Source organism: Mytilus galloprovincialis, chromosome 11 (assembly GCF_965363235.1).
Source record: "Mytilus galloprovincialis chromosome 11, xbMytGall1.hap1.1, whole genome shotgun sequence".
Classification (NCBI taxonomy): domain Eukaryota; kingdom Metazoa; phylum Mollusca; class Bivalvia; order Mytilida; family Mytilidae; genus Mytilus; species Mytilus galloprovincialis.
The window spans coordinates 76555685-76571804 of record NC_134848.1 but is presented as its reverse complement, the minus strand read 5'-3'; the positions used below and the strand labels follow the sequence as shown (position 1 = coordinate 76571804).

The 16120-nt window shown below is 32.7% G+C and overlaps 1 protein-coding gene and 1 long non-coding RNA gene across 2 annotated transcripts; both read right to left on the bottom strand.

The window, feature by feature from the left end:
• Positions 1-1861: 1861 nt before the first annotated feature.
• LOC143052826 (uncharacterized) lies at positions 1862-6963 on the bottom strand. The gene is made up of 3 exons (XR_012971262.1): positions 6621-6963; positions 5383-5435; positions 1862-2844 (listed from the first exon to the last, which is right to left on the bottom strand). It is a non-coding gene; the product is annotated as an uncharacterized LOC143052826 (long non-coding RNA).
• A 1265-nt stretch (positions 6964-8228) lies between these two features.
• On the bottom strand, positions 8229-13012 carry LOC143052825 (uncharacterized). The gene is made up of 5 exons (XM_076225932.1): positions 12616-13012; positions 11637-11683; positions 10679-10957; positions 9544-9711; positions 8229-8827 (listed from the first exon to the last, which is right to left on the bottom strand). Exons 1-5 carry the CDS (start codon positions 12896-12898, stop codon positions 8501-8503), a joined length of 1104 nt encoding a protein of 367 aa, XP_076082047.1. The 5' UTR covers positions 12899-13012; the 3' UTR covers positions 8229-8500.
• Positions 13013-16120: the final 3108 nt, after the last annotated feature.

Sequence of the window (16120 nt, the reverse complement as noted above, 5' to 3'; positions counted from 1 at the left end):
GAAGTGTTTCCCGATTTTTTTTGGGAAAAAATATCAATTTATGAAGAATCTGGTGCCATCTCATACTGCGGTACTCATACATTAGATCTGCTGAGTTATTTATTTTCTATATATATATATACATTGCACGTCAGGTAATTTATTTTCAGACTACCACAGAAACCATTTAATTTTGAGATTATCGGGGCTGGATTATTTATTTTCAAAATCCTCCTGCCCCCCCCCCCCCCCCCAGAATATCAAATGGTCGTCCCATAAGCTAAAAATAATGATAGGCCATGGAGCTTCGTTTCGAGATATTTGAGTTTTAAAAAATGGCGGTTAAAACTTTAAGGATGACCCGGACTTTTACCTAAAATTTTCATTGGTATTATTTTGGTCTCAAATAGATAAAAAACAAAAATAAAAAATCGGCTTAAATTTTGGAAAATGGCGTTTTATGAGTTTTTGAGGTCTGTTATATAAAACAAGAGGCTCTCAAGAGCCTGAATCGCTCACCTTAATTCTTTTGGTTAAATCTCTCATCAATGATTATTTTGGCTTTTCAATTTATTTAAATGTTTTTTGGATCGTCCTATTTTCTTCAAAAGCCAAAAAAAATAATCATTTTCTCCTATGTTCTATTTTGGCCATAGGAGCTATGTTTCTTGACATACAAGGAAATAAAATATAAAATTTATACTAGATACTCTGAAACTCATTTAGCCTAAGTTTGGCTGAAATTGATACAGCAGTTTCAAAGGAGAAGATTTTTTAAAGTAAGTCAACATGATGAACAAATTGTGAAAAAAGTCTTTAAAGGGCAATAACTCCTAAAGGGGTCAATTGACAATTCTGGTCAAATTGACTTAATTGAAGATCTCACTTTGCTGAACATTATTGCTGTTTACAGTTTATTTCTATCTATAATTATATTCAAGATAATAAACAAAAACAGCAAAATTTCCTTAAAATTATCAATTCAGGGGCAGCAACCCAACAACAGGTTGTCTGATTCATCTGAAAATTTCAGGGCAGATAGATCTTGACCTGATAAACAATATTACCCAATTGCTCTAAATGCTTCGGTTTTTGAGTTATAAGCCAAAAACTGCATTTGACCCCTATGTTCTATTTTTAGCAATGGCGACCATGTTTGTTGATAGATCATAACTTCGGATACAATTTACAAACTAGATACCCTAAGGAACATTCAGTTAAAGTTTGGAAGTATTTGGCCCAGTAGTTTCAGAGGAGAAGATTTTTGTAAAAGATTACTAAGATTTACGAAAAATGGTTAAAAATTGACTATAAAGGGCAATAACTCCTAAAGGGGTCAACTGACCATTTCCGTCATGTTGACTTATTTGTAAATCTTACTTTGCTGAACATTATTCCTGTTTACAGTTTATCTCTATCTATAATAATATTCAAGATAATAACCAAAAACAGCAAAATTTCCTTAAAATTACCAATTCAGGGGCAGCAACCCAACAACGGGTTGTCTGATTCATCTGAAAATTTCAAGGCAGATAGATCTTGACCTGATAAACAATAATACCCATTTCAGATTTGCTCTAAATGCTTTGGTTTTTGAGTTATAAGCCAAAAACTGCATTTGACCCCTATGTTCTATTTTTAGCAATGGCGACCATGTTTGTTGATAGATCAAAACTTCGGATACAATTTATAAATTAGATACCCTAAGGAACATTCAGTTAAAGTTTGAAAGTATTTGGCCCAGTAGTTTCAGAGGAGAAGATTTTTGAAATAGTTTACGACGACAGACGACGACAGACAACAGACGACAACGGACGCCAAGTGATGGCATAAGCTCACTTGTCCCTTCGGGACAGGTGAGCTAAAAAAAATGGGAGTTATGGGGCCAAATATTTGACCCTGTATTGATGGGAAAAAAATAGAGAGTCCGAACATCTGATACCAATTTCCAAAACCTCACCTAAGTACATCCTTAATGTCATGAAGGAAGTTTAGAAAGAAATCAATTTATTAAAATCAGTCATCAAGTATAATAAATAAAACCGATATACTACACTCTAACACATAGTCGCATATTAAAGTACATGCAAATTCTCAAATCTTTTGATTACGGTTTATACCCGGTTTATTTCTGGAAGCATTAGTACATGGACGATTTTCGGTTTTGTGTGACCCTATGCTTTGTTTCCGTGTATTCTTGTTTACATCTGCTGATTTTAAAACGTTTCCATCAACCATCTTTGATGTTTTCAACATTTTTAAGACGCAATCGAGCTTATTGTCTAACTGATTGAATCGATTGCTGTGGTCGGTTTTCAATTGTTCCATAGCAACGCGTGAGTCAGTCGCCATTTTGTCCATGGCTTGACGGGTATTTTGAAGATCAATTTTTAGTTGTCGTATTTGCTCGTTTAGTGTTTGGATCCTGACGTCTTTTTCTGCATTGTCATTCTGTAGCTGCCTCAGATCAGCTTGAAGAATGTTCATCTGCTTTTTATAAAACTCTCGTTCTTGATTCAGATTTTTCATCGTAACTTCTTTATCGCTGATAGTTTCCTGTAAGCTTCTTTGGACTATTTGTAAATGAGCATTTTCCTCCTCTAGCGTTTTACACTGAGCTTCAACTTCATCTAACTTCCGGAGATGTTCTACGCATGTCTCGTCGACATTGTCTATCTCATCGTACTTCTGTTGGGCGTTTTGCTTTAAAAGCCAGACGTCCTGATTCAGCTTGTCAATTTTGTGTTCTTTCAGATAATTTTCATTCTGTAAGAGTGTACAGCTGACTTCGAGTTCTTTGACTCTTTCTAAATACATTTCTTTTTCCTCGTACAGCTGGATCACCTCAGCTTCTTCAAACTCAATCTAAAAATATGTATAACAGGTAGACAAGGTTATACGTTTAGATATGTCAACTTTGGACTCAAGCTACTGATAAAGCAGTAAAACCATTACTAAAAGTAGGCGTATTCTTGGCAGTATTGGATGTATGATAACGCGAGCAGGTTCGTTCGGAATGGGGACCAAGTTAGTTTCTGTGTCATTTGGTCTCTTGTGGATAGTTATCTCATTTGTAATACTACCGCATCTTCTTCCTATATTCCTGTCATTTGTCCTGGTAAAAAATGTTTTTCAATTTCTTGTCAAGTTTTAATGTTAAAATATGTACATGACCGACAGTTTTTAACGAGTGTGATTATATCGTGTGATTAAATATGGATTTATTTGCAATTCGTTTTTGTGCGATGCCTTATCTCCATATATAACATATTTTATAGGAGCACCAGTAGTACGGGTTTGCTTATTCAAATGACTTTTGATGTCCATGTAGATTGATATCCACGTTATTATAGTTAATTTGTTCTTGATTTGGTAATGCAGTTTTTTTAATGCCGCCACCTATACAATATTTGGTTTTTTTTTATCATTGAGGGATACTTCTTAAAAGTTTTTTTGTTTCTACACGTGTGAAAATAGATTTGGGGTGCTCTTTATAGGGCCTTTTTCAAAAAATGTGGATTTTCTTGTACAATCAATATTTCTAAAAAAGTGTGAATATTTTTATCCAATTTTTAGATACACCATTTAGTTTTTGGTGTGTGTAACAAGTTCCAGCAAATTCAATATGAAATTTAGCTACAGAAATTGCTTCCAGTGGGTTTCAAAGGGTCCAAAAACCCCAAAATTGCTTGTACGAAATTGAAAAACTAGTCTTTTTTAAATGCTGGTTTTAATACCCAGCGGAAATTATTATTTTTCTTTTGTTATTATAAATATATAGGTATCACTGCAGGTATGTATACACAAATCCAGGGAATTATTAGATTTTATTAGCATTTTTTTAAACTTTTTATTTCGTACTTAAAAAAATGTCAACTACATAACACAAATGAAATAATGTTGCCAATAAACAACTGATTATATCCCTTGTAACTAAGGAAGTGTTCTCTACTTACTCTTCATCCTCTGATGACGTGCTTAAAGTTACAGGATGACATCATTGATTCATTTCATGTTAGATTAGTTTTGGTGAGTACAACTTACTCCGTAATTTTATTCTATGTCAACTTTGTAACGGCAAAAACATTGATAAATTTTAGCATAAATATTATTTTTTACATAAATCATTCAAAGTCTATAATACTGACTCTAATTCAATAAAAACCATTCATCTGGTAGTATTAGGGTCAAGAAAAACATCCAAAAACCACAAATAGGTCAACTACATAACGGTCAACTCACGGGGGGGTCTCTTCCTATATAAAGGTATATACATATGTGCCGCTGGAATGGGTCCCTTTTTTGATCCGTCAAATATATCAATGGGGTGCAATTTTACCGAGGAAATATATCAATAGGTAGTAATTGACCGATTGTGATATATCAATGGGTCATAAATATATGAATGGGTTATGATTTCGCTGTGAAATATATGTATATGTAGGGATTTCACAATTATTCAATATACGAATGGGGGGTGTTTTTAAAATCCCAGCTGCACACCTGTACCCAAAATCCCATGTTGAGACCCCCCCGTGGGTCAACTACATAACGCAGTGAATCGTTATGTAGTTGACAATGCTGAATTAAATTCACTATAAAATATGTTTCTAAAAAGTGTTATTTTAACCATGTTAACTGTTTTGAAAAAAGTGTGATGATTTTTATGGAAATATATATCAAGCAAAATGTAAATATTATTAAAAAAACATTAGGGACCGAAACTAAATCCGTTATGTAGTTGACATATGTCCCATACTTGTTTCTATGTTATTTTTTAAAATATTTTTGTAGTAGCATTTAAGATTGCATATTTTTATTTCAGGTTGTATTGATGTTAAACTATTCAATTTCATATATTAAAGTTGAAAATTGAATATTTTTTTATATTGTTATTTCACAACTGAAATATCCACATTTTTTGAAAATGACCCTATAGCTTGTTGATCGGTGTGAGCCAAGGCTCCGTGCTGAAGACTACTTTGACCTATATAATGTAAAGTGGTTTACTTTTAAAAATTATGACTTGGATGGAGAGTTGCCTCATTGGCACTCATACCACATCTTCTTATATATAATTCGAAAATTATTCTCGTGGGTACATGCAATCATTCAATTTGATAACATCATGTTCGTATTTCAATCAGATTATTTATATTTCAGGCTGTTGACTTGACTTAACAGTCTCATTTATCTATTTATTTCCGTGACAACTTCATGTTAAAGAGATGCTTTCTTGTATAATCCAAATATGCTCGTATTTGTTTTTGATTTCGACGTTGATTTGAATTCAATTATTGAATTTCAAGTCTAGCGCCCTAATAGCAGCCAAATTTAGAGCGTATCTATATGTGGCTTTACTGTATATTTTAATTCAAAATTTCCATATAACTTCATCTGTACCTTTCCATTAACTGTAAATGTGTCTTCTTTCACGTGCAGAAAGCTTGTGTCGTCTGCAAGTAGATATGCATCAATGTAAAATCAAATAAACCCATTGTAAATCCATTTATAGTGTTGTCGGTGGGTTATTTTACAATTATTGTGTAAACAAACGGTATATTCAAATTCATTTACATTGAAACCTGACTTTTAGCTATTATCTCCAGACAATGGAGTTACGCACGCGTGATCCAATATACATAATTATTTTACTTTTTAATTGTTCAATTGACAGGTCCCATTAGTATTATTATAAGTTTGAAATTCAAAATACAAAGATAGCTATATAAATATTGTAACTTTACAATTTTCATTTTTATCAAAGACTATTTATTATATTGCTATTGATAAAAATCAAAGTTTGACAAATGTATAGTTCCAATTATAGGCTCAATGCTATACCCAAAAGTGCAACAGCATTTCACCAAATAAATCTTGAAGAAAGGGACATTTATGTAATATCCATCTGGTTAAAAAAAAAAAGAGAACATGCAGTCAGATAAAAATATGACATGAAAGACTAACAGTCATTATCATTATATATTATATATTATTGTTCTAACGTTAAAAAAAAACTTGTAGAAATCATAAAAGATAACGCAAATTAATATAATGCATATAAATATAGATATTATGTGGTATGAGTCTATGACTGCCATTGAGACAAGTATCCACCGCAGTCAAATAGCGTGGATATAAGCAATTTATACAAACGTACACCCGTACATGCTACTGTACAACAAACATCAGATAATAGCTTACTTCTGGTACATTTCGTATTTACTTATTTTTTTTATCACGGTGTTGTTTACAAACGAAGGAAGCACGTCATATTAGAATTAGTTTTAGGACTAACGCATAGGTTTATTTACTGGTCATTTACAGATAAGATGAACCATTTAAATTATGCCAATACCAATTCAAATTGAGTAAACTAAACATTGTGCGGGCCTAATCTAATATTCTGGAATTGGCAAATCTGACTTTATGACAAAAGATAGTAAAAAAATCTTTTCGACATCCGTAAAATTCATAGACAAAAGGAATCTGAAATGAAACATTGTGTGTGACAACTCTGACATTCTGGAATTGACAAATTTCATTTTTTACTGGCTTGAGACATCGAAATAGTTTACTTTCGATATGCTAGTAAACAGGATTAGTTAGGGGGTAGAAAAGGTGAAATATGTTCAATTTACCTTTCTGTAAGTCTTTATGTTGTATTCGCGTAGCCACGTGATGATTCCCCGATACTTCTAAAGCCTCTATGAATGATGTGTAGGAATTACCGCCTCGCTTTAGTAAAATATCAAGTAGTTTGTGGCATTGTTTATCTGTCCTCTTAGCAGACAAAATATCAGCTCTTTCATCCATTCCGAGGCAGTCATCCTCTATAAGTTTATCCATGATTTTCTCAAGTTGGGTGATATTGTCTTTGATAAATAATAAATTCTTTGTAATCCGTTTGGATTCTATAGGTTCCATTTTGAATTACTGGTGGTCGGACGACATATAAGTCGTAATGGAAACCGAAGACAACAGAATGCATGGTTAATTGCACAAACTTTTGTAGTATATCAAGGTCATATTTTGTTAATAATAGTACTGATATGATAGGCAGGGTATACTATATTTATTTACATTATGATAATAGCGGATCCAGAACTTTTCCTAAGGGAGGGCCGGCTGACTGACATAAGAGGAAGGGGGGGGGACGCTCAAGTCATGTTTCAATGATTCCCTATATAATCAATCAAATTTTGCTCACGAAAGGGGGCCGCCCCCCCCCCCCAGCCCCCCTGGATCCGCCTATGTTATCACATGTCATATACAAAATACTAACATATATGCTTATATTAGTATATGGACATCGATTAATGCACGAAAGCTTACACCTTTAATTTTCAGTCGCTGAACTATACAAATGAGAACAAGGATATATGCCTGGCAAAACTATATAAGATAATGCATATTTATGTATGTAACTTATGATATGACGTATAAAGGTCTTCTATTTCCTTGAACACAACTGGCCTCTGAACAATACTGTATTATGTATATTGCAATAGAGTCGGGGAAATGAACGCTACACTATCTTCGAAATATACAAATGAACAAAAACTTAAAGTACCATACACAAGACTAACAAAGGCCTGAGATTTCTGGCTTTGGACATGCTGAAAATGGTTAGTTTCCATTGAAAATGAAGGGGAATATGCTTTTACATGGTTCCAAAAGATCATGAAAATTAGTTGTTGTTATTTTTTAAATCGGGTGAAAAAATTTCCAAACAAACACATTTTCAGAAACAAAAGGTGAAAAATCCAATGCTTTACAAATTGTAAATTACAAGCAAATAGTCGTGAACCTTTACTTTTAATTTATCTGATGCTCAGACAACCAAAGCAACTATGAAGTTTCTCATATGAAATGGATTCTTTTTCAGATATCAAAATCATTTATAATACGTAAAAACATAAAAAAAAAAGGAGTTATCTTCCTAAATCATACACGTACACACACGCGCGCAAACAACAGCGAATTTTAAAACACGAGTAAGTGATTCGTCGTGTATAAAGCTCCTCAGTATTTGATTTTTCCTGTTTTAATATTTCTATACAAATATTCAGGCTACAAGCGTTAAACATATAAAAGCAACTAGTATTTGAAATATAAAAGTGAATCGATACCATCTAAAAACGTTGGTATTTGAAGAGGAGAAATAAAGTCAAAACCGCCAATTTTCGGCTGACATTAGATAACACTTAAATGAAATGATTATAAAATAACAAAAAACAATAAAGATGTGTATGTTGACCTTTTTTATTATTGAAACACGACACAATTTTTACTTTTAGTTAAAGACTGTAATATAAATCAACAAAACTAGCAATGTTTTGATAAAAAAAACTGTTGGCACATTACATACATGTAATTTAAAATGGTTGAGGACACGAATTTGTAGCTGTAAAAAGGGAGAGAAGACAACTAACAATTCAGAAATAATTCAGTAAAAGAAAACCATCTTTACAAATCTCTAACGGTTTAAAGATTTGAAGTTCATATTTCAACATTTGATTTAATTCTTATATCGATTTGATTTTCCTTTTCTTCCATACGCATCTTTATGACTTTTCACAGGAGGTTTGCTCTTTTCAACACTCTTAATTAGATTCGGCAATGCAGGTCCCTGCGCTGACATCATCTTTATCAAGATATCTATCTTGTCCTCCAGTGTATTAAATCGCTTGGAGTTGTCTTTCTTTCCGCCCTCCATCTTGTTTTCTATCTCTTTAAAGCGTTCCAGCTGTTCTTTATTCCACTGGTCCATGATGCGTTTTTGTTCGTTATTGATCCGTGATAAGTTCTGTTTACTGGCTTGTAGGTAGTTCTGGAGTTTCCCTACCTGTAAGAATACGCAAATACACGTTTATGGATTTGATTGATTATTTATTTTTTTCTTAAAGTCTAGCTCCAAATTTTAATGGATATCAGGACTGGAACAAATTGGAAATAAACGCAATAGGTGATCGCATATGTAGATTTTACAGTATAGGTCGACTATAAAGTTGAAATAAACAAAAATAGTTTGATAGTAGACAAATCAGTTGCAAAAGTGATTTCGCTTGTTCTGTGTGCATGCATTTAACTTTTAAAATTAAAATAAACTACCTCATTGATTACATTATGTTGCAATCCTTAATTCATGTAGTTTTTTTTTTTTTTTTTTAAATGCCTAGAAAACCTATCACTTTAAAGTCAATTTAAATCTCCTTTGATAACAATCATAGCGAAAACTAAAGTATAAATGGTGCGGTGTCATGTCAAATGCTCATTACATTATAGTACTCATTAAAATTCAAATCAAGTGTTTTGATTGGTCAATGAATTAAAGACAAATACTCAATAGACTGAGATTGTTTTAGTTTGTGTATTCTGTCAATTTAAAATAAGGAGAAACAAGAAGAACACTTTTCACTAAAATCCAAATTAACGTAGGTGTAAACGTCTTTAGATCTTCAAAAATATGTCCTCGATGTTATCGTTCTACAAGTTTAATGAATGTTGACTCTATGTTGTTTGTTATTTGTACTTTCCCTTGTTTGTTTTTAGTAACTATACCTGATTTCTAAGTATCATTATTCTAGTATCTTTTTCGCTGTTGTCGTCTTTCTGTTTCTTTACTTGTTTCTCTACTATGTCGAGCTGGCTTCTGTAGTATTCTAAATCCTTTTGCAAGTTGTTAGCTTTTTCTTCCTTTTCGTCTAACGCTAACTGCAGGTCACGAGCCTGAAACACACGTTCAATTTTAAACTTAACTTACGTATCAATGCCAGAATAAGGCAACAAAACACTGGTCGAAAAAGTATAACATTGATTATCAAATGATGTGAACACTTTAACAGAACTTTTAAAACTGAAGATGGAAGTGGTTTATTGAATAGGCCAGTATCATATGTTAATTTGGGACTTTAATTCATGGGATATGACAGCGTATTTCTGTCAGTGATTTTATATTTTCTGACCCATATTCCTTGTGAATACTACCGAAAGAATAATGTCTTTATGATTGTGACTTTGATAAAAAAAAAAAAAAAAAATAATAATAAACACAACGTCATATTAAGGTGGTACCTAACACTACAGGGAGATAACTCTGTAAAATCAGCTAAACGTTTTAAATACTATGTGTTGTAAAGGGAATATTAAGCTTCTCAATATTCAAAATAAGATAAGTGTTTGTCAAACTGCTATATAACCAGTGTAATTTTATGTGTGTGAAGTTAGCAGCCGTTCGTTTTTCGATATTCGATATTAAAGCAGCCGGTTAATGGATATTGAATATCGACTAGCAGCCGGTTGGATATTGAATATCGAATTAGCAGCCGGTTGGATATTGAAAATCGAATATCGAATAACGAGCCGGCTGCTAACTTCAAATACATTGTAATTTTTCTGATAAAACGGTTGGTTCAAACTTTTTGAAATTTTTGTATTTTTTTCAAAGGGTCAAAGTAAATACTTATATCCCCTGCCGAACGAAGTTGAAGGAACCGATCAAATTTTTTTGTAAAACTAGACATTTCATGTCAGTATTGTATCTACTAAGTATTTATCTGAAAATCAAAACCGGAAGTACATATATGGTAGTGAATAAAATGTATCCTTATCAATTATTTCAATGCATTTCGTTTCTTATAAACTGGCAATATTTTACATCAAACACGTGACGCGATAAATGATATATTCTAAAAACCTTTCTCATCAGTTCCCTGGTATTTGCACCAGTATTCATCCTTCGGAAAATGTCGCCTTCCAATGCGTCGAAACTGTTCTCTAACAACCCCTTCCTGTTCTCCTCAAGGTCAATCTGTAGTTTGTGTATCTCTTTGTTCAGGCATTCTATTTTATGTTCCTTGACGGTCAGTTCTGACTGGAGCTGTTTGTAATTAGTTGTCATGTCGGACAGCTTCACTTTATACATCTGTTTTTCTTTATAAAGATGGAGGATTTCATCTTCTCGGAAGTCACCAGACTGAAATACAGATTTTGTGTAATTTATTAGAACGCACATGCTTAAATGTATATAACAAAAAGACATGATTTCACCTTCTCAGAAGTCACCAGACTGCAATAAATTTAAAGACACAGACACTTCGTACGGGCAAGGATTTGTATAAATCCTTGGTACGGGTATGGATAGTAAACCCAATATTGACAGAAACAAGTGCCTGTGAATAAAGAGTGTACGTGTGTTGTTTAATTTATTAGAACGCACCACAAATGACGTAGTTGTTTCGTATTCAAACAATGATTAATTTCTTGTCGAAAAGCTTACAAGAGTATTGAAATTTCCCAAATAGAAATAAGATGTGGTATGAGTGCCAAAGAGACAACTCTCTATCCAAGTTACAATATGTGAAAAAAGTTAACCATTTCATATCAAAATACAGCTTTCAATACACGCCATACCGAACAGCAATCTATAATTAAAGGGGACCAATATATATAATAAGAAGATGTGTGGTTTGATTGCCAATGAGACAACTCTTTATCAATGTCAGTATGTATAAAATGTAAACAAATAGAAATAATTTAGTGACATTCAGTCTTTTTATTTACGTTATTCATATTATTGTTACATTGTACTTGTACTTAAATGTCTTATCACTTTTTACGAAGAATCTAACTTGTTTTAAAATAGTTTAACTCACTGTGCTATCACTGAACGAGGTCTCTTCTCGAGACATGGCTGTATCTTCTGCAATACGAAATACATGATCTTAAGAATGGTGTTTGGATATATTAAATATTTCTCAAAAGATATTTTATGTCCAATTTCTTATTATATACAGGCATTGAAACATATGTCTGTATTCAACACAATAATAATATCAAATTTAATATCAATACGCCATCTCATTTTTATTGCAGGAAAAAGAGAAAAAAAAGTGTTTGTTGTACGATTCTGTCGTCTTGACTTTATAATATAATTAAAATCATCTCAAGTAATTTAGATATAATAATAATATGACTCTTTCATGGTATTATTTTGTGTTGCAATTTTCACTGACGTTGTCTTGTATCCCACGGATATTGTCCTAGTAAGCTTTTTTTTGTATTCGGTTCATTTTTGTGGAGGAAGATTGACAGAAAATACGCTATAATTTTGACACTTCTTTAATAATCAATTATAATAAAACAAAAAATGCGTATTCGTTCATGATTACAAATCAGTACACGCACAGTAAAGAAAAACCACAAAAAAGCAAAGGAACAACTCTTTTATCAAAGTCACAGTTCGGTCTTCAACACGGATAAAAAACTATAACCTCCCTCGAACTAATATAAAAAAGAAGATGTGGTATGGTTGCCAATGGGACAACTCTCCAGAAGAGACTAAAATGACATAGAAATTAACAACTATAGGTACCGTACGGACGCAAATTAATAATAAGCAAAGCCCATATCATAAGTTCATTTGTGTATTTGTGTTTCTTAACTTCGTGAAAGTATTATTTCATTTTCTTCAAATTGTTGAAAGTTGAAAGGTTATCATTTTTTCCCAAATGTTTAACATTTCAATTTTCACTGACGTTTGTCTCGCTTTACTCGAATGTTGCCCCCTTCCCACAGGCACATATACATGTATCAAAAGATTTCTGCTTTTAATATGTATACTTTTTATCTTACCCGACGAATCTGTCTGAAGTATCTGATCAGCTATACGTTCATTTCCGGTTGCATTTAACGATTCTACAAAAGAGGTGAAAGCGGTCCCGCCGACATTGATAAGTTTCTCCAGTAAGATATTGATCTGGGTCTCCTTTGATGGTGCTGAGAGAATGTTTGTCTTGTCCACAAGTGTTAGAACGTCATCATCCATTAACTTGTCTACAACCTTAGACAAGCGGACGAGATTATTTTCGATAAATTCACAATTTTTAGTTATTTTTTTGGACAAACATGGATCCATTTTAAAGAACAAATCTCACTTCGATTTCAAGTATGTTCTACAAAAATTAAAACCTGAACTAAAGTAAACAAAGAGTTTCGAAACTTCGACTTCAAATTATATGAAACGACGTTCTATAATAATTAAAACCTAAACTAATCGTGGACATATGTATTTTAGCACTTAAGACTGTTTTGTTGTCAAATTTGGCAAACATCCTTTTTCATTAGCTAGATAACAATAAGAATGAGAATATTAATAAAGGAACTGAATGTTGTCCAGTTTGTAAATAACATATAACGGTTATTTTCTTTTGTGATTTTTATCTATCAATTGTACCGTGTTTTGTCCTTAAATGTAATTATATTTTTAATTATTCATTATTTAGTTTATTTGTTTGTAATCTTGTCATACTTATGTCGAAATAACTAATTTTGAATACAATTATAAGTATTGAAAAGGTTTGCGATGAACAGATTAGAAAGATAAAAGAAAGTAGATTAGATGTGTACACGAGCAATTTACTAGAAGAAGTCTTTAAGTTGGCGGGCATTATGTCTACCATTGTGGTATACAATTGCTACAAATTGTAAAATAGTATTTGTAAACTAACTGCCGGGTGTTTATTAGAAAATTATTATTATAATGAATAGAAATATAGAGTGATAGCATGTCTGTTTTAAACAAAATCTTAAATACAACAGTTTTCATTTCACCTATAAGTACATGTACATCCCTAAATTAGGACAGAGCGAAGCAGTCCTCATCTGTTTAGAAAGCTCAAACTTGTAAATACTTAAATTACCCGTCACACTTCAATATGTTTGGTTTTTTTTCTTTTCTATGTCGAATTTTTACATACCACGTTTTCTTTTCACAACTGTTACTGAAAATCCTCCACAGATTACAAATTATTAAACCAAAACTAATTTCAAGATTGCAAAAGATTGATTGATAGATTGTTGCTTGCTTAACGTCCAGTGACTAATAGTACAGGGGCGGATGCAGGAATTTTCGAAAGGGGGGTGGGGTGCTAACCCAGGGCACCCAGGGCAAAAGGGGGGGGGGTGCAAAACATATGTCCCGATACAAATGCATTGATCGGCAAAAATAAAGGGGGGGTGCGCACCCCCGGAACCCCCCCCCCCCTTGGATCCGCCACTGTAGTACATGCATGTTCAGGACGGGATCAAAATAAGTTCTATGAGCAGGTCCTGTACTAAAGAGGCCATCATGGATAAAGTTCAGTGAATTTTAGACTGCTACTGGTAAATAAGGGTAAATTGAATAGGGATAAAAATTTTGCAGAGCAAATTCATTGGCCCCAACGAGCCCCTCAAAGAGTTGTTGCATAGTTCTCACACAGAGCATGGTACTCTATCTACACGAGGCATCATGTTTAACGCCCCTACATGTATGTTGACCGGACCGGATGCGTACACGGTACTTGTATACATTCCGCACCACCAAACGTAGTACGGTACACCTTAATTTGAAAAAAGGTTTTACTGCGGTCGGTAAAAACCCGGTAGAGCATAACCATATTTCTATTCCCCAGTATGTCTAAATGGGGAGGGGTGTGATGGAGAAAGTAAGTAAATTGTTGACAATAATGTATAAGGACAGGAGTTTAGTAAAAAAAAATGGACAATGAAAATGTACAATACATCTAACAAACAATAACTTTAGATTCTTCTCCCGATTTACATATCAACATCTGTAATTTTGACAAGATGTTGTCAAAACTACAATCACAACCAACATGTACATACCAACAATATGTCAATTTAACTGTAATACGCATGCGTAATACATGCCAATTACATCACGGGGTCCAAGAAATATTAACTTAAAAGGAAATAAAATTAACATTGAAATAAAGAAAAGTGGCATGATTGCAAATTAGACAACTATCCACCAGTGGCCAAATAAAGAAGAAATAGGCGAATATAGGTCCCCCAACGAACGAATAGAAAAACAAATAGCAAAATCAATGCAGTTTATGTTGAGAATAATGAGGGAAATAATTGCTGTGTTTTGTTTACAGGGTCGTCCACTCAGAAACTTTACATTAAACTTTTTCTCAGTTTAATTCAGTTTTTAATTCATCAGATCAGTTTACACAAAAATGAAATCTAGAAGAAACTAAGCCACACTTGACATATTTGGTTTGATCGAGCCAAACATGAACTACCTATAACAAAAACAAAACAATTTAAAAAAAAATAATGGTTATATAAAACTAAACTTTAATAAATAAATGATCAAAATTTTACAACAAAACAAACAGTTAAATGATCAAAATTTTAAATCAAAACAAACAGTTAAAGACAAACAGAAAACTACAACAAAAAAAATTGACAAATTATCAAGGAAGGACAGACAACTAAATGAAATAAAACAATAGTTCGTGTATGTACATGTACATGTGTGTATGAACTTTACATTATCAGTGCATGCGTGATATATATGATATAAATATCAATATGTAGATGATGAATAAATATCGTTATGTAAAGATGAACGTCTGGAAACGGCTCCTTTATTTCTGTATTGTAAGGTCTTTCCACTATTTTGTGGAGAGACCTATTGTTTTTGTTCTGATTAAATTTTTTTTTCTTCTTCCGCCAAATTTGTTTCCTGTTTTGTGGTTTTGCAAGATGGCTCTTAGATTTTTTTACATATTATATCAAACAGTTATTGCGTTTTTGGGAATGACCCTGTTTAGTCGAAGACTTTTTATTGAAAGAGGTATCTCTCTAAACACTATTTTACTTTGTGTTGAGATATCCTTCGTAACCGTAAAAGAAAACGACAAATTTATTTTACTAAATCAATTCGTCGACTCCATATGACAGTTATTTCCCTTTTTTAATTTGACATAAGTGATATGTCAATGTATAACATGACTGGTATTTAATACAGACCTAAGGTTCGTGTCTTTGAAGTCCTGGGTTCATAAAAACAAATTTGAGGTCAAGTTCAAAGGTCAAGGTCATGTTTTAGATCTTGACTGTTCATTGTTCTGATATCTCCTCCGTAACCGTAAAAGAAAACGACAAAATTGTTTTACTAAATCGCTCGTTTTATATCTTTAGGATGATTTGTAAAATTTAACCGAATCAATTCGTAGACTCCGTATTACAGTTATTTCCCCTTTTGAATTTGGAATAATTGATATGTCAATGTATCAAATGAATGGTAAGTAATACAGACCTAAGGTACGTGGATTTGAGGTCATTG